The sequence below is a fragment of the Arabidopsis lyrata genome (assembly GCF_000004255.2).
Source record: "Arabidopsis lyrata subsp. lyrata unplaced genomic scaffold ARALYscaffold_1, whole genome shotgun sequence".
NCBI classification, from domain to species: Eukaryota; Viridiplantae; Streptophyta; class Magnoliopsida; order Brassicales; family Brassicaceae; genus Arabidopsis; species Arabidopsis lyrata.
Window position 1 is genome coordinate 601404 of NW_003302555.1, and position 18116 is coordinate 619519.

At 33.9% G+C, this 18116-nt stretch overlaps 5 protein-coding genes across 6 annotated transcripts; 4 read left to right on the plus strand and 1 right to left on the minus strand.

The window, feature by feature from the left end:
* The first annotated feature begins 261 nt into the window (after positions 1–261).
* On the plus strand, positions 262–2486 carry LOC9328168. 2 transcript variants are annotated; one of them, XM_002889352.2, is made up of 4 exons: positions 262–446; positions 1001–1620; positions 1903–2047; positions 2175–2486. In XM_002889352.2, the coding sequence occupies exons 2-4, from the start codon at positions 1131–1133 to the stop codon at positions 2233–2235; spliced, it is 696 nt and encodes a 231-aa protein (XP_002889398.1). In that variant the 5' UTR covers positions 262–446; positions 1001–1130; the 3' UTR covers positions 2236–2486. The 2 variants fall into 2 exon arrangements, with proteins under 2 accessions (XP_002889398.1, XP_020870981.1); XM_021015322.1 differs by lacking the exon at positions 262–446 and adding an exon at positions 454–552.
* A 1447-nt stretch (positions 2487–3933) lies between these two features.
* LOC9325463 (probable glycerol-3-phosphate acyltransferase 2) lies at positions 3934–6547 on the plus strand. Its single transcript, XM_002889353.2, has 2 exons — positions 3934–4897; positions 5469–6547. The coding sequence occupies exons 1-2, from the start codon at positions 4202–4204 to the stop codon at positions 6348–6350; spliced, it is 1578 nt and encodes a 525-aa protein (XP_002889399.1). The 5' UTR covers positions 3934–4201; the 3' UTR covers positions 6351–6547.
* Positions 6548–11275: 4728 nt separating this feature from the next.
* Positions 11276–14064, plus strand: LOC9325464 (gibberellin 2-beta-dioxygenase 6). Its single transcript, XM_002889354.2, has 3 exons — positions 11276–11828; positions 13177–13519; positions 13591–14064. Exons 1-3 carry the CDS (start codon positions 11428–11430, stop codon positions 13834–13836), a joined length of 990 nt encoding a protein of 329 aa, XP_002889400.1. The 5' UTR covers positions 11276–11427; the 3' UTR covers positions 13837–14064.
* A 255-nt stretch (positions 14065–14319) lies between these two features.
* Positions 14320–15110, minus strand: LOC9325465 (probable inactive serine/threonine-protein kinase slob2). The gene has a single exon (XM_021013904.1). It carries the CDS (start codon positions 14904–14906, stop codon positions 14523–14525), a length of 384 nt encoding a protein of 127 aa, XP_020869563.1. The 5' UTR covers positions 14907–15110; the 3' UTR covers positions 14320–14522.
* Positions 15111–15287: 177 nt separating this feature from the next.
* On the plus strand, positions 15288–17406 carry LOC9328169 (cytochrome c oxidase assembly protein COX11, mitochondrial). The gene is made up of 8 exons (XM_002889355.2): positions 15288–15407; positions 15669–15808; positions 15927–16242; positions 16343–16395; positions 16506–16578; positions 16669–16773; positions 16864–16944; positions 17035–17406. The coding sequence occupies exons 2-8, from the start codon at positions 15729–15731 to the stop codon at positions 17188–17190; spliced, it is 864 nt and encodes a 287-aa protein (XP_002889401.1). The 5' UTR covers positions 15288–15407; positions 15669–15728; the 3' UTR covers positions 17191–17406.
* The last annotated feature ends 710 nt before the right edge of the window (positions 17407–18116 follow it).

Sequence of the window (18116 nt, forward strand, 5' to 3'; positions counted from 1 at the left end):
TAAAAATAGCTTTAGAAAGGACAAATTACAAATTAAATACTGTAAAATTTAGTAAATCTACAGTTTCTTTAACTGCCTATTTCCTTTTTGATTCTATCTTTTACAATTGGAAACTAAATATTTGATAATCAATTTTATCCAATTGTGATAAGCCTAAACAAATCTGATTTTTTTTTTTGTACAATAAAAGGAGAGAGAAATAAATAAAAACAATCGGCGTTAGATTCTGTAACAAGCTGGCACGTCTCTGTATCAGTCGCAACGTTCCTATTTCTTTCTTTGTCAATCCGTTCGGCGACACAACAATCCAAAAAAACATTCTTAGCTTTTTTTTTCTGTTTCTTTATATACTTTTACACAACGCGGAGATAATCTCGGATACAAAACAGAGAAGATAAAGGACAAGTCTTTCTCAAATTTTCCACCTTGAAGAACCCTAATTTGAGGTTAGTACTTCTACTCTTAATCCTTCTTCTCTTTTTTTCCAGTGCCGCATTCGCAAGTTCTTCCTTATTCCAAGTTATTAATGGGTTTTGACACTCGTTGCGAAAGGTTTGAACTTTTTCTGCTTCGATTGAATTCTCTGTGATTTGTGTATTTTTGCAGAGTTTCGTCTTAAGTCTGTAATCATTGTTTAGCTTAGGGCTTTTCTTCGAGAACTGGTGCTGCATTGTTGTCTCTGTTCACCTGTTTGTTTTGCTCTGTCTCCTTGTGAGAGAATTTGGGAAATCGAATTTTGAGTATAGTGATTTCAAAATTCTCTTCAGTTCCCTAATAATATATAAGGATTGTTCGTGGATGAGTTTAAAGGTATATAAGTCACTGATTTTGGTGAGTTAAGCAAAATCAATTGTCATGGTTACTTTCTCTTCTTTGTTAGGGTTTTAGGTGAACCAGAAGAATTAGTATTCTTCTGTACCCGTTTGTCTTTATTACTTTTGTGTGTGTTAAGGATGATTGGTATGCTAATCTCTCCTATCATTCGTTTTTCATGTTCTAGGACGATTGAGGAAGTTGCGAGTTTCGAAAGCTGGAAAGCGGTTTATCCAGGGAGGAGTAAAGGGTTGAATCAGCATTTGTGTTTGTGGGCTTTAAGTAGGTGCAGTTTGAGGAGAGAAAGTTAGTGTGGGATGGATCAAATGTTTTCAGGAGAACAAGATCTTGAAGTGGATATTGAAGCTGGTCGATCTGATGATACACAAGAATCCACATCAGATACTGTTTCAGGCAATGGGGTCTGGAGTGACCGGGTGAATTTCGGTGTGTCTGAAAAGATTGCTGATGATCTGATCTATCCATTAATGGGAGACGAAAAGCGGGTAGAAACTAGCAGTCAAAGTTTGGATCTTTCAGAGAAAAAATGCGATAATGGAAAGTTTAAGAAGTCGAGAAAAGCTTCAAAGCCTCCGAGACCTCCAAAAGGCCCTTCCTTGAGTGAGAACGACCGTAAGATCATGAGGGACATACAAGAGCTAGCTATGAGAAAGCGTGCAAGGATTGAAAGGATGAAAAATTCCCTAAAAAGAATGAAAGCAACCAAGTCGTCACCATCATCTCCATGCATTAGCATTTTTTCGATGATAATAACAGCTCTATTCTTCGCCTTTCTAGTCTTCCAAGGTACCTTTTTCAGTCTCTTAGTGAACATTAGCTTTTTTCTTATTCCCTTTTCAACTCTGAATTAATCCAAAAATTGCTACTTTGGCCTTGATATGAATTTGACTCTGAAGAAAGATTCTCTATGGTTGAGATTCATTGGTTTAAGATACTCTGGCTTAACTTGAAAACTATCTAATTAGTCTTTTATCATCAGATTTCTTGGATAAACAGAGTTTGTTCTGTTGTTGTTTCACGGGGAAGACCAAAAACGTCTTAAAAACAACTCTTGTTTTGGTGTTGCAGGATTCTCTGCAAGCAGTTCGAGTTTGAGTTCGGATAAATCACCTGCACCAACTGTTTCACCTAACAACCAATTGATTTCAGTTCACTTGTACAATGATTTTGCTCCCGTTGAGCAAACCGATCCCAGCCCGACCACCTCATTCAGGTAAGAAGAAGAAGAAGAACAACAATTTCTGTAACTCATTCTCATTGTTAAATCAAAGAAGACACTTTCTAAAAACCAGTGCTAATATGAACAATTTTGTCCTTTGAATGAATCTCTGTAAATTCAGGTACACGAGGAAGCGAATTTCGGGTGCAGAGGAAGAAGACTCGAGAGACGTTACTAGATGAGTTCTCTGTTTGGTCTTCTTGACTCAAACGGTTAACTCTTTTGGTCAAAGTTTTGTTCATAGGCTAAAATTTGTATAAAACGACTGCGTTTTAAACAATGAGGATGATATTTCACTAACCGGGAGAGTTTTCAATTGTATTTTGAAAATAAAAGATTGTGAGCATCGTAGGAATTTCGTGATTGGGGTATTTAATGAAGATGTAAAACTTGTTGTTGACCGTACAATAGAAAAAATTAATTTTTTGTTCAATGCGAAAAATCTGAAAATGACTTCCATACCAATTGGATTCTGCAACGTTTATGGTCTATAACGATATCTAACATTTCAAACCCTACACAAATAAATTCTATATGTCAAAAACATAATTTTTCTACTCAATATAGAAATTTTCTTTTTGATGAGAAAATGAATTTTATGGCTGGTCTATCTGCTAAGTGTTACCCTGCAAGAGAAGAGATAGCAATCCACAAAATTATTTTTTTTGTCGTATATGATAATAATATAGTTGTAGAAGTGTAATCAATCCATTTTATAATGTCAAGATTATCAACTTTTGTTTAGTATATATATCTCTACAGAATGAGAATTAGAAATACTTTTAATAGAGGCTTTTATTGGATATACGAAAAATCATTGACAATTTGCGTATTTGACTAAAGTTTCTAAATAAAAGAAAAGTACACCCAATTGGAGAACTTTCGTCTTCAAGTTGAACTGATTAATGAATTTAATTTTGTAATTAACATCGAAACTTTAGTGTGAACATATGTATACATACATATACATCTACTCCTTTCTTTGGTTATGATTATTTTGGAGAGTACATACATAAATTAGGTATACGTCGCACATGATTGAATGTTTGAAAATTTTCAGACATAACACTAATTCATATGATTAATACATTTTCTACGATTTTTAGACATGTCTTGTACAATACGGCCCAAATTTCTCCCTTTGTTTCAAACTGATATCTATTTTATCTTTTACCTATTTTCATATATAAAATGTCCTTAAACATTTTTATATTCTTACTAATGTATTTTCATTTGGCTATAACTCTCTATAATTAAGGTTTTTTTTTATACTTAGGACGTCCTAATTAGTTCTTAGCCACTGATGGACATTTCATTTCTTAGAACATTTATTGAAAATTATACCTCATGTCTTGTAAAACAGATTTAGAATTTTGAAATAACAATCCTTTGTGTAATTCGAAAGCTAGAATACAATAACATGTAAATTTTTATTTCTGTTATTAGAAAAATAACCAATCGAAGAGAACAATTCGCAACACTAAACGGATCTCCGTCAGTATAATCTCTTAGTCAACTTTATTCTTTTATTATTTTTTCAAATGATAAATGTAGTCAAGTGGCTCGATCTCTCAGCAGCCGAGTGATTGGAAATTGAAACTAAACTATAAGTCTACAGCTAAAAGACTTGTATGCTTGAGAATTAACATTAGTGTATTCATAATATTTGACTCATATTCTTATATTCACATTCAATATCTGTTAGTTAATTTATCTCTGGTAGAAAACAGATTTAAGTTAACAAACTCTAATTAGATTATTTGTTTTCTATATTTAATTTATATCAGAACCGAACCTAAAAAAGAAGCCGACTTCAAATTGAATTATTCCTTGAGTCTCACATTATATCTTTTCGTAGAGACACATTAATATTTTGAATAGATCAAACCGAACTAAATATCGACGCGTGCGTGTACTTTTCAGATTGAAACATTCAGATCATTAATTATAATCATGCAAGCTGTACGGGAAGGAAGAAGTGGAACCATCATCGATGGCATTCCTTGTAAATATTAAACACGTTCGAAGGGTATTTTCGTCATGGTAGCATTATATAAATGTCAGCCCCTTCCGTTTCTCTCGACATGCAGAGTCTAGAATCCAGTGACGCCATATACTATAGTAATTGGAAAACGAGAGGTCAAAACCATGTCCGGTAATAAGATCTCGACTCTTCAAGCTCTTGTCTTCTTCTTGTACCGGTTTTTCATTCTCCGTCGTTGGTGTCATCGTAACCCTAAACAAAAATTCCAAAAATGCCCTTCTCACGGCCTCCACCAAGCTCAAGACCTATCGAATCACACTTTGATATTCAACGTCGAAGGAACTCTACTCAAATCAAACTCTTTATTCCCTTACTTCATGGTTGTAGCTTTCGAAGCCGGAGGGGTAATAAGGTCACTTTTCCTCTTCGTTCTGTATCCATTTATAAGCTTAATGAGCTACGAAATGGGTTTGAAGACGATGGTGCTGTTGAGCTTCTTCGGAGTTAAAAAGGAAAGTTTTCGAGCCGGGAAAGCAGTTTTGCCTAAGTATTTTCTAGAAGATGTTGGGCTCGAGATGTTCCAGGTTTTGAAAAGAGGAGGCAAGAGAGTTGGTGTGAGTGATTTACCACAAGTTATGATTGATGTGTTCTTGAGAGATTACTTGGAGATTGAAGTTGTGGTCGGAAGAGACATGAAAATGGTCGGTGGTTACTACTTAGGCATCATGGAGGATAAGAAGAAACATGAGTTTGCTTTTGATAAAGTGGTTCAAGAAGAAAGGCTTAGCAGTGGTCGTCTTATTGGCATCACTTCCTTCAACTCGCCAAGTCACAGATCTCTATTCTCTCAAATTTGCCAGGTAAATTATCATTATATGTATTTTTTTGGTGATTCTAAAAGAGGGTTTGGTCCAACAATTGATGGTCTCATTAAAAACAGACGTAACTGTAATTTTCTGAGACAGACAAAGACAAATCCTTATGTTGCTTTTCTAATTTTGTAAAATAAAACAGTACGTTTTAGTTTGTTGAATTTTCGATATTTAGGAACTTAATAATATTAAAATATATGATATAAATATAAGTTCCAATAGAATTTCTTTGGTTTTAAATGTGGCTCTTTAAACGAAGAGAGATGCATTGATATTTTTAAAAAAATATAAAATGCAATTAATTTCCATTGACTAAGAATTGCTGTAATCTAGTACTGCGTCACAAATCAGACTAATATAGCAAGTAAATGCTATTTTGAATATTTTTTGAAATGAATATGTTATTAAGTTCTGATGCAATTAATTCAACCATAGATTACGACTTGTATAATCCTTACAATAAAGTTGTAGTAATATTTTTTCATGCAACAGGTCCACTTCAACTGATATATTTCATTTCCTAATGATAATCTTTCCCTAATGCATTTTTCATAAACAGGAGATTTACTTCGTCAGGAATTCAGACAAGAAAAGTTGGCGAACCCTACCACGAGATCAATACCCTAAACCATTGATTTTCCACGATGGTCGTTTAGCGATCAAGCCAACACCTTTAAACACATTCGTATTATTCATGTGGGCCCCATTCGCCACAGCCTTAGCCGCTGCAAGACTCGTCTTCGGCCTAAACCTACCTTACTCCCTAGCCAATCCTTTCCTCGCCTTTTCCGGTATCCACCTTACTCTCACCGTTAAAGACCTAATTACTTCCGATCGTAAAAAAGGTTGTCTCTTTGTGTGCAACCATAGAACGTTACTAGACCCACTTTACATTTCATACGCTCTAAGAAAGAAAAACATCAAAGCCGTTACATATAGTCTAAGCAGATTATCTGAGCTTCTAGCTCCGATCAAGACCGTTAGATTGACTCGTGATCGAGTCAAAGATGGTGAAGCCATGGAGAGATTGTTAAGCCAAGGAGATCTCGTGGTTTGTCCGGAAGGGACTACGTGTAGAGAGCCTTACTTGCTTCGGTTTAGTCCACTTTTCTCCGAGGTTTGTGACGTCATTGTACCTGTTGCTATTGACTCACACGTGACATTTTTCTATGGCACGACGGCTAGTGGTCTTAAGGCCTTTGATCCCATTTTCTTCCTTTTGAATCCTTTTCCTTCCTACACCGTCCAATTGCTTGACCCTGTCTCTGGAAGTACATCGTCCACGTGTCCAGATCCTGATAATAGAAAAGCGAAGTTCGATGTGGCTAATCACGTGCAGCATGAGATTGGGAATGCGTTGGGGTTCGAGTGCACCAACCTCACGAGAAGAGATAAGTACTTGATCTTGGCCGGTAATAACGGAGTTGTCAAGAAAAAATAATGGTTTTGAATTTTTTTGTTTGTTTTCTTAATTAGGGCCTTTTTGTGTGACGTACCAATATGCTTTATCTCTTATAAGAAACTTTTCTATGATGTAACTATCTTTTTTTGTTAAATGTAATTATCTTTTTGTGTGACCAATACGATATATATGTACATGCATTACTGATATCCTATAACGGCTTGGCCGTATCTTCATAGTGAAAACTCCAAATAACTGACATGCATATGTACTCCATTAAATGTATATTTATTTTGCTAGTGTTTTTATATAAAGTAAGGTAAATATCAATATTTTTATACAAAATATAATGGTAAGTGACTAATTAGTGTCATTTGAATTCTGACAGAGTTACCAAAATTTTTTTTTTTTGGTCGACCAAAGAGTTACCAATTTAAAGACATCAATTAGGAAAAGTATTAGAAGCAGAGCCGGTTATTGGCATGTGCAAGTGGTGCATTTATACCGGGTTCAACAAATTTAAGGTCCAAATTCATAGTTTTTCTATTATTTAACTATTTAATTATGCTGAAAGTTTATAAAATATTTATATGTAAAGGTCCTAAAATTCTATTTTAAAAGGTAATATTGAAGCCCAAAATTAATAAACAAAAATAACAGGTCCAAATAGCTAAAAATACAAAATAGTTTATGAAATATAACTTTTTGTAAAAAAAAATGAAAAAAAAATATATAACTTTTTTGTTCTTTATCCAAATTTTTTATTAAAGATAGGATTTTTTTTTGTATGGCACCGGGTCTTGCCGACAAGTGAGCCGGACCTGATTAGAAGATGTTATAAATTAATTAGATATGAGATTTTTTTGTTTTCCCAGACAATTTCAAGATATTTAGAGTGGGACTCATGCCGATAATTGTGGCCTTGTGGGGTTAGAGTTTGTGTGTCAACCCTACGCATCTTCCCACCTAACTATGTTTAATGCTTCTTCAATCTTTGTCTAATTTCATTGAGCGGCGAATTAAAAAATTGTTTTACAGAGGAAGAAATAATTTTAACCAACAAGAATAAAATATTTATGTATATAACAGATAAAAGTAAAAACTTTTCTTATACCAACAATAAAAGAAAAGTTAAAAACTTTTTCACCGGTACGTGTGATATAACTTACCTGAATCGTGTAAAACTTTTTTTTTTGTCGTAATCGTGTAAAAGTAATTTAATACTCGCCAACATCTGTAAGAAAACAAAACGTCAGAAAAAATAGTTTGACAAATTGTAAGGAGTTTGGTTAGAAACTTAAATCCTAAATGGGATTTTGTGCCTTTCTCTATTGCCTATAAAAATCAGCTTGGTCCAAAAAGTTAAAAAGAAAATTAATGGCATGACTACAAAACTTTAAATACTTAGATAGCGCAAAAAAAAAAAAAGGATAACATGTTAGAATGTCTCTATTCTCTAAGATGCTCGAACAGTTTTTTTTTTTTTCACTTCTATTAGCCTAAACAATCAATATAAAACATAAAACATATATCAGAGTTAAAATATTTAATTACTAAGTAGTAACATATCGTCCAAGTATTGAATAGTTATTCATAACTATAACTACAACAATTCAGGAATTACCAATTATTGTTGCCAGAGTGATGGGCCGGGCCGGGCCAGGCCGAATTGTTAAACTTAACGACTTCTTGGTCTGAGTAGGACTAGGAGACAGGACCATTTCAATATACAGGTACCATTGAGCCGAAACCTGCTACTGTTCTTGTCACTTCTTGCTATAACTTCGGCCAAAATGTTTGTTATATGTTAAAAACGCGATTTAACGATCAAGAACTACGGGCCAATTTTTGTGTGCGGAAGAAGAGGACTGTCTTGTAAGCAATACTACACGATTGGAATGCGAATATATACCACAATTATGATCTGAGAAAATACCACAATCATCTGAACAACATAATAATTTTATAAAAATATTTTTATTTTAAAAGTAGGCAAGGAAAACGAAAGAACTTCTCTTCCGAATTTTTTTTTTTTTTTCTCTTCCGAATTTCCTACCAAATAAAATAATAAGAAGAAGAATTGACAAAAATGCATTACCGAGTCTAATCCGACGTGCTCACCAACTATCCACCATTTGTTTTCGATGTTGTGGTGTGGAGCTTTCATATCTGCTGCATCATTATTAAAAAATAAAATTTCACATACATTAAACGCATATAATTAAACTTATAACTTATAACCTACGGCTTTATGTATGGAGCCAATTTTAATTCTCACATGTTAAATGAGATTTGAATGATTTTGAATTGAAAAATGATCAATCTGCAAGATAATCGAGATGGCTAATTTAGTCGATCGTTTTCTCCCCTTCTATATTATGGTTGGACATTTGTGTCGCCGGTTCTTTGCATGCCACCAACTAAATAATTTGTGAATAATATTTTCATAATTTTAGTATTTCGTAATTGCACAAAGTATATAGAAAACAAAAAATATACATTTCAATTCTTATATTGGCAATCATATATCATGATCGGACAATTCTTATATTATCCTCCCCCACATAATTATGACACTATGTCGGACACATAGTGTTGACTATGTCTTAAGAAAAATAAGTAATTTGATATTTTAAGAAGAGAGGAAAAAGCATTTCAACGACCTAAGAGATTCCAACGGCCGGTTTGCTCATCCCATTCCCATGCATGTGCCATCCCATTTGCTTTTTGTAGTTTGTGTCGCCGGTTCTTTGCATGCCACAAACTAAATAATTTTATTACAAACCTAATTATATTTATTGAATACACTGCTCGTAATTAGTATATTTCCTGTTCCGACATTAGCCCAAATTACGGTTAAAAACATATGTATTCATGCATCCAGGTTCATTTAAACTCGTAGATGTGATCTACTCATCGTAAGACTTCATTGGTCTTAATATTAATATGATCCAAACCTCCATACTAGTCATATTTATCGAAATTGGTATTTTTTTCTTATCAATATTGAAATTAGTATCTATGCTATATAATCTAACAATGCTGATATACTTAAATTGAATACGAGTAAAATAAAAACATAAATCATAAATGAATGAAAAAAAAATAGAAAACCTTAGATTGGATGTCTTGGAGTTGGGTGACCGACTGTCTACTTTAAACTCATAATTGATCTAAAATATGTGTATATAAGTTCAACATGACGTATAAATCATAAATTAATATGGAATTGTTTTACAAATGGTCACCAAAATTTAAAATGATACTATTAGTTAGGTTTGATATAACCGATATGTATGTTTCATTCACGGGGATAATGTCGGCTAATATGTCAGATGACATGTTCCATTGATCCATACTGTCTCTGGTCAACTTTTCTCCCATACTTCTTCTTATATTTTATAACTTAAATATTTAAATGAATCGAAAGTATCCATATCTCTCATTTAATTTGTTGTTCGAATATTGTAAAATAAAATAAAAAAATGTTGTCCAAATGTGGCTTTTTCCAATTTGATCCGGTTAATCTCTATATTTTTCCGATTAAAAGTTTGCGGTTCACTTTTGTACCTAAGAACAACTTGATTTTTTATTATATCAGCTGATTACATTGTTATTTTAAAAACGTCCCCTTGAATTGTTATCAACTAAATATTTGTTTGAATAAACTTAAAAAAAAAAAAAAAAAAATTGACTGCTAAACTTTTGTTTGTAAAAAAACTTCTACTAAAGAACGTGTTTGTCTTTAGAAACAATCAGTATCCAGGTTTTCAAATGTACGCGACTGAACGAGAACTCCAATGCAAATTTTTGAAAACCAATGAACTAAAAAAAGTGGTCATATAATAATAAGTAATACAGTAAATGGGTAGGTACTAGGTATTGGTGGAGAAAAGAGTTGAGAGGTTGAAAGGATATGGGCTATGAAAAAGAGTCTCTTAGTTAATCGGACGGCTAATGGTAGCCGTCAAGGTTGACCATTTCCACTACGTGCCGACATATCAGCCTTACACATGCCCATCCTCCTCACCTTTCCCACTTCCTTGTGACTCTTTTCCACGCGCTTCTTCTAGCATTTGCTTCTTCTTCCTTTTTGCCTCTTCATCAGAAAAATATTAGTATAAATTTAAATAGATAAACGAAAGACAAATCCTGAAAATGTTAATTTACATTTTGTTGGTCACGATTAACAAATTATCAATTGTGATGCATGTTTAGATAGGCTAGGTGCATAGGTTAATTCTCTCTAGCTTGAAAAAAAAGAGACACCCATTAGTATTTCTCAAAGCTGAAATACAAAACTCACATTTTTTAGAAAAATCTAAACTAGTTCTTCGGATTTTTTTTTTAAATAAATCATAAACTGTTGTTATTTTTTTGCCAAACTTATCAATATTCTAATATCTAAGATCGGACTCTTCCTATTAACAATCTCAATCACAACAATAATTGATCAACTTCTATTGTATACTTTAATTCATTAATAAGAAAGCAATATTAAATATACGCGAGTCTTATGACTAATCAAACACGGTGATTTAGGCAATAAGTGCTCAATCTTTAAATTATTTTAAGAATTGAACATATCAACATCTACTACTTAATTTCATATCACCAAATTTCAAACTACCCGATTTTAATAATAACAAGGTTGCGCAAGAATGTTGACAAAAAAAAAGTTGTAAATGTATAATACAATTTTTTAAGAAAAAATATATCAAATATCATAATCTTAAAATAATTTGTTTTGTACAAATTAAAATCCATTATAATGGAGAGAAACATTGTATATATAATTTCATTATTAATAGACATGCTATACTCATCTTGGCAATACTTTTGTTTTTAAAGAACTCGACCGTCCCCATTGATGACATGCCCACCTTACGCGATTTATATGATGAGACGATTACTTTAAATTTCCCCATTTGTCAACCGTAGAATTTAAAACTAAATTCGAAAAAGACTTTAAATAAAAATATTTATTTTATCCAAAATCTACCTTTCTTCTCTTCCCATACACTATATATAATCGTCACTCTTCTTCTTTCAGATTCAAAACCTCCTGCTTCATTCTTTACTACTAATAATAATTTTAAAAGTAAAACAAAAGGTTATGGTTTTGCCATCTTCAACACCGTTACAAATCACCGGAAAGAAGACGAAATCCTTACCGGAATATAGCTTTCCGGTGATCGATTTCTCCTTAAACGATCGGTCAAAACTATCGGAGAAGATCGTAAAAGCCTGTGAGTGTAATGGGTTTTTCAAGGTGATAAACCACGGAGTTAAACCGGAGATAATATCGAGATTCGAGCATGAAGGAGAAGAGTTCTTTAATAAACCGGAATCGGATAAGCTACGAGCCGGTCCGGCGAGTCCTTTCGGTTACGGATGCAAGAACATCGGCTTCAACGGCGATTTGGGTGAGCTTGAGTATCTTCTTCTCCACGCAAATCCGACAGCTGTCGCTGATCAATCTGAAACTATATCTCATGATGATCCTTTCAAGTTCAGGTACGTATACATATTTCACTTTCTTTTTTTCGTACATGTTTTACATATTATAAAACTTAATTTATAAAGCTATCAAACTTTTCTTTTACATTTTTGTGTGCTGTTTATTGAACCTATATTACGACTAGTCATATAAAAGGTATATAAATTTATGTCAAATATTTGTACACGCATAAAGAAAATTTTGATAAAAATAAATAAATTAAACATGCATAAACGCTTACGATAATATATCAAACAACAAATCTATAGTATGAGTTTTGGTTAACAAATTCATATAACCACATAAGCTTAATGAAGCATGAGAAATTAACAACCATATATATATATGTGGAAATGGCAATCGTTTGTTGCGTCTACAATTTTTTATTTATTTAAATATTCTATCCATTTATGTGATTGTCAAATTGAAAGTTGACCCAACTGAAATTGATGTTGACTGTGTGTGATAATGTGACTTTGTGAGATACCTAAAAAAAAAGAGAGAGGTAGAGAGAAAGAGAGATGCAATGTCGAATAATGGATAATGACCAGAAGGCACGGCTTTTAATTATTATCAGTCTTTGTTCCTTTATTTGTCATTGTTGTTCATATTGTTTTTTCTCTTTTGTTTTTAAATTAGTACAAATTTATAATCATACCAACTTAATGCCGGTTCACCTGATAGTTTGTTGTAATCAATAATCTATATAATAGTTGGATTTTGTTCTTGGTTCATAGTGGTTACAATTAGGATGCCAATAATTTTTTTTTTTCTAAAGAATATTAAAAGATCAAAAATGTGAAAATGCTTTTGTAACCTTGACTGCGACATGGTTGATCAATCAAATATTTTAAAGTTTTTTTCCCTAATTTGGTGGCATAGGTTACGTTTAAAGAGATATATTTTATGAAATTCTTGGTGGGAATCGAACTTTAAAATATCATTCATGGGCTCCATGTTAATAGTAGTTATAATTATTTAGAAAATTCAGATTAAACACACATACATTACAAAATAATATAATAATTGAACAGACTTGGTCAATTAGTGGAATACTATGCATGAACACAAAAATACTTTGAGATGTCAAAGAATCAAAATTCGAAACGTCAATGAATCAAGGTTTGACTTGTGTTACTCCTGTTCGTCATTTTTAAAATGATAACTTGTAAACAAAAAGCAAGAATCATGGGGTCCTCACTTTTCGAACATTCCTCTGTCTCATGTCTTTTCTTTTTCTGTTATTGATATTTATCGTAAAAATAATAACAATAATTCGAAATTATTAAAAAAAAAACAATATCTGTCTCTCTGTCAATTGTTGAGTGTGTTATTAAATTCCACGTGTTGCTTCTCTTTTGTTAGCTCGGCGACGAATGATTACATACGCGCGGTTAAAGATTTGGCATGTGAGATCATTGATATGACGATCGAGAATTTATGGGGACAGAGGTCTAGTGAAGTCAGTGAGCTAATCAGAGACGTTCGTAGCGATTCGATCCTACGGTTGAATCACTATCCACCAGCACCGTACGCGTTAAGAGGCGTTGGTCAAATAGGTTTCGGAGAACATTCTGACCCTCAGATCTTGACGGTGTTAAGATCCAACGACGTAGATGGACTAGAGATTTGCTCACGTGACGGCTTGTGGATCCCAATCCAGTCTGACCCTACATGCTTCTTCGTATTGGTCGGTGACTGCCTTCAGGTATTTTAATCATAATAACCTCATTTTTTCGTAAAGACATGTTTCATCAATTAATTAATAAATGAAATTAGGCATTGACGAATGGGAGATTCACTAGCGTGAGGCATAGGGTTTTAGCAAACATAGCAAAGAAGCCACGTATGTCGGCAATGTACTTTGCAGCGCCACCGTTAGAGGCGAAAATATCACCGTTGCCAAAAATGGTGTCGCCTGAAAATCCAAGACGGTATAATTCATTCACATGGGGTGACTACAAAAAAGCTACATACTCTCTCCGTTTAGGTGTCCCTCGTCTTGAGTTCTTCAAGACTTTATAGATATTCATACCATTTAAAAGTTAGATTGTCTTTTTTTTTGTTTGCTTGTTGAAAAAGAAAAATGATTGTTGGCTTTGTTATACAAATATATACCATGTGAAATGTATAGTTTTAGATGAAAAAAAAGAAATTTAGTTTTGGTCGTTTAATTTGTATTTTACAAATTTCACATGTGAATCAGTGGATCATTACAATTTCTAAAGAAAATGCTAGAAAACATTCCAGTAAGAGAAATTATAATATATTTTTTCCATCACAATCATAAAAAACGACTTATGAAAAAAAAGAAAAGGTTGAGTTTCTGATCAGTCAAAATCTGGTCCATGAACCGCGTCCGATCAGGACTCTCTATCTGGTCCACTGCAAATGTGTACCCTCCATAACAAAACCTTAATTATGTGATCATAATTACACAAATTAAAACCCTCTTTATACAAAATTGGCTTTTTAGGTATGCTTGATTTCATTTGAAGGCTTTTATAAATAAATGGTTGCAGCGGAAAAATCCGAATATTGAACCATATCCGATCCTAACTAGAAAAATTAATCGACAATCGATTATAATCTCGGACAATATATCATGCAGCTAAAACATACGCCAATCCGTTAAAAGCAAAAGAAAAACTTTAATGCGAAGAAACCATACAAGAGTTCAAAAACAACAACTCAATAAATTGTGATCATAATCAAAGAATCATAAAAACAATAACTCCAAACACGACCAGCTTCACCACCGAGAAGCTTTCTCCTGCCGCAGCCGCTCCAAAGTAATTGTCAATAGGGTGGTACAAGTCTCCCGGCGGCGGATACGCGTATATGTAAGTAAATGGAGGTGGAGGTGGTGGCGGCGGCAGAGGCGATGGTGGGCAGTAGGACTTCTTCGGCGGTGGTGGTGACGGAGGAGGAGGCGCGGGTGTACAAGAAGGAGGTGGCGGAGGCGGTGGATTTTCGAGACAAGGTGTGCAGTTAACGTCAACTTCGGCGTTGATTGTGATCGGAGATGCGAGGATCACGATAGCCATGAGGAATGTGGCCGCAAGATCCTTCGAACGGCGAGTTTTAGCCGACATGTTGTAATAAGGTTTCGGGATTAGACTTGTGAAAAAGATGATCAAATTTATGGAATGTATATTAGTGTATTATGTGAAGATTCTTATATGAGATCAGTCACAATAAATGAAATATTTTCGTAATAACGTTGGAGATATGGAAAATATTTGTAATCTTCAATGACAGCATATTAATCCAAAATTACATAACACGGTAAATGAAGTATGAAGTGTCAATACTTCATTTACCGTGTTATGTAATTTTGGATTAATATGCTGTCATTTGGGCTTAATATTGGGCCATATGCATAATATGGGCTTACAATTAAAAAATTCGACTAAACGCATGTGAATAAATTTTTTAAAAGAACCGACTATCTTTATTCTTACCAGACAACAAAGACAAGTCGTTGTTTGACTTGTTGACTTTTTTTAATCCACAAAATTCTTTTTTGTTTTCGTTTTCCAGTGACGTCTTTGATCTCTCTCCCGCCGACGGCACAAGAACTCCGCGGTTTACCGGTAAGTCTTCTATTCTCTTCTTATCCTTTCGCGTTCTTCCTCTTTGGTAGGTTACATTCTTTAACCAATAATCATGGCATCGTTCTTGGCCTCTGATTCGATTACGATCGGCCATGGCCTAGGGTGATTTTGTTTTCTCCGGTTATTGATCACGCCGGAGGTTAGGGAAGAGAGAAAATGGGTTTAATTTTTCCACGTAATTGCGTTGAAATCGATCGGCATTTTCAAGTAATGTAATCTGGGTTCGTGTTTCTTGTGCAGATAAGTGTTTTGTGTGGTGTCTCACTGTGTCGATCGATTTGAAATCATCTCTCTGCAGCCATGTCGTGGTCGAAGGCTTGTAGAGGAATTCGAATTTCTTCATATTTAGAGAACCTTCATCGAACATCTCAGTCTCCAAGGTAATTGAATTTTACCTGATAAGCTTGCACATGAACTGTTTGTTAAAATTCCTCAAAGAAAGTTCTTTTCCTTTTCGTAGTATTAAGTTTGTGAGAAATGCTGATGTTGATGATGTAGGACTAGTTTATGCTCTCGTTATTACACTCATGGAGCTTGTAAAGGCAATGAGCATTATCTCCGAAGCAAGAGAGTATTTTGGGGAAGTTCTTCTTCATGGAGCTTGAATTCTCACTCTGCTACTGCTAAATCGATGTTAGTTAGTGCCCATCGCCAGTATTCTACGCAATCTCCAACGGAAACCAAATCACAGAAAATGCTCTATTACCTCACCGCTGTTGTCTTTGGTATGGTGGGGCTGACTTACGCTGCTGTGCCATTGTATAGAACATTCTGCCAAGCTACTGGATATGGAGGTACTGTTCAACGCAAAGAGGTATATAGTTTTTGTTTCTTCCTTTCTATTTTTATCCTCTGAGGTTTCAAGTCTTCTTAGTGGCTCTTCCTCAGTCTTTTTGTTTGGTCTTATACTACAGACTGTTGAGGAGAAGATTGCTAGGCATTCAGAATCTGGTACCGTCACTGAAAGGTGTTTATTTCTCTGTTTTTAACACCATTCGTAATCTGAGATCTTCTTTATATGTGTTTATGGTGAACTTGCTAGCTTACTATACTCTACTATGTTTGTCTGGTAAACAGGGAGATTGTCGTGCAGTTCAATGCTGATGTTGCAGATGGGATGCAATGGAAGTTCACTCCAACACAAAGAGAGGTTTAGACTTTATATCTCAAGAAGAGTGTTGTGACCAGTTAGTGTGTTTTTTAACTGATATGTCTTTTTGGTTTTGTTACTTTCTTATAGGTTAGAGTAAAGCCAGGAGAAAGTGCACTCGCTTTTTACACTGCTGAAAACAAAAGTTCAGCTCCAATAACCGGAGTCTCGACATACAATGTCACTCCCATGAAGGTATATATACTAGCCTTGGTAGTGGATCCTATCAACTCCTCTTAGAACATATATTGATCGATTCTGAAATTCTTATATTGGTTTTTTCAGGCAGGAGTTTATTTCAACAAGATACAATGTTTTTGCTTTGAGGAGCAGCGACTCCTTCCTGGAGAGCAAATCGACATGCCGGTAACTACTCTTTTGTTCTTGGTACTGTTTGATATTTTCCTCAGATAAAATCAAGAGTCCATTAAAACCTTTTATCACTTGGTTTTGCAGGTCTTCTTCTACATTGATCCTGAGTTTGAGACTGATCCAAGAATGGACGGAATCAACAACTTGATATTGTCTTACACTTTCTTCAAAGTGTCAGAGGAAAATACTACAGATACGGTCAACAATAGCAGCTCTGTTCCAGTCCAAGAAACCAAATAAAAAGTGTATTTTTGAAGAGAAACTAATGAGCTTGTGACACACAACCTGAGTCTCCCTTAGATTCAATAATCAATTTCCATTTTGGGAAAATTGTTTGTTATTATTTGTTCAGAACCCACGGAACAGAAAGAAAGAAGTGGAATCTTGGTAAATTGAATTTGCTAGAAACTCTGGTTTCGACTATGTTTTTGGCTCAATTTCTTTGCTTTATGTGGAGCTATTGTGTCTATTTCGTTCAGTTTTGTGGTATGCATATATGTCTTCTAGTTTTGTGCTTCAGTTATGTGTTATAGAAACATGAAATTTTCTTGAATCTGCTCGAGTTTTTTTCAACTCTACAACGATGGAGATAAAAAAACTATATTCGAATCAAAATATTAAAGTAGTTAAAACCAGGTTGAGAAAACTCTAATTATGGTGTTGTGGAAGCTAGGAATTCGTTTAGTCTTATTTCGTTGAAAGCTCTCTTGAGTTCCAACCGTGATAAAGATTCAAAATAAGTCCTCCCTCCACAAAGCAAAGTACGTTCGACTATGTTTAACAAAATAGTGTAATGAGAGCTAACGTAAACAAAATACAGTAAAAAAAATGATGGCAAAACCATCTTTATTATCTTGAAAAGTAAAAGAACTCAAAACACAAAAAAAGAACACCAGAACGACAACGTAACGGAGGACGCAAAATCGAATTAACTAATCTAAATCAAACAACTTGATTTCATATTTAATTATTTTTTGATATACACATAAAATTAGTATATATGCTGTCTGCGTGATGGCAAGAGATCCATTTCAAATATGGATCAGATAAAATTAAATCAGTTATTTTGTGGATATTTTAAGTGTCTACTATTTAGTATTTATCGAATACAGTAAGTTAATATATATATATACTGATACACTGTGTTTTGCCAAAGTATGTATGTG

What these genes read in the sequence shown, in the direction of transcription:
- LOC9328168 (XM_002889352.2), top strand. Translation starts at nt 1,131, where the DNA reads ATGGATCAAATGTTTTCAGGAGAACAAGATCTTGAAGTGGATATTGAA. An exon ending in CGCCTTTCTAGTCTTCCAAG is followed by an intron (nt 1,621 to 1,902) that starts GTACCTTTTTCA and finishes TTGGTGTTGCAG; the next exon opens with GATTCTCTGCAAGCAGTTCG. An exon ending in AGCCCGACCACCTCATTCAG is followed by an intron (nt 2,048 to 2,174) that starts GTAAGAAGAAGA and finishes CTGTAAATTCAG; the next exon opens with GTACACGAGGAAGCGAATTT.
- LOC9325464 (XM_002889354.2), top strand. Translation starts at nt 11,428, where the DNA reads ATGGTTTTGCCATCTTCAACACCGTTACAAATCACCGGAAAGAAGACG. An exon ending in GATGATCCTTTCAAGTTCAG is followed by an intron (nt 11,829 to 13,176) that starts GTACGTATACAT and finishes CTCTTTTGTTAG; the next exon opens with CTCGGCGACGAATGATTACA. An exon ending in TGGTCGGTGACTGCCTTCAG is followed by an intron (nt 13,520 to 13,590) that starts GTATTTTAATCA and finishes AAATGAAATTAG; the next exon opens with GCATTGACGAATGGGAGATT.
- LOC9328169 (XM_002889355.2), top strand. Translation starts at nt 15,729, where the DNA reads ATGTCGTGGTCGAAGGCTTGTAGAGGAATTCGAATTTCTTCATATTTA. An exon ending in TCTGGTACCGTCACTGAAAG is followed by an intron (nt 16,396 to 16,505) that starts GTGTTTATTTCT and finishes TCTGGTAAACAG; the next exon opens with GGAGATTGTCGTGCAGTTCA. An exon ending in GAGAGCAAATCGACATGCCG is followed by an intron (nt 16,945 to 17,034) that starts GTAACTACTCTT and finishes TTGGTTTTGCAG; the next exon opens with GTCTTCTTCTACATTGATCC.
- LOC9325465 (XM_021013904.1), bottom strand. Translation starts at nt 14,906, where the DNA reads ATGTCGGCTAAAACTCGCCGTTCGAAGGATCTTGCGGCCACATTCCTC.
- LOC9325463 (XM_002889353.2), top strand. Translation starts at nt 4,202, where the DNA reads ATGTCCGGTAATAAGATCTCGACTCTTCAAGCTCTTGTCTTCTTCTTG. An exon ending in TATTCTCTCAAATTTGCCAG is followed by an intron (nt 4,898 to 5,468) that starts GTAAATTATCAT and finishes TTTCATAAACAG; the next exon opens with GAGATTTACTTCGTCAGGAA.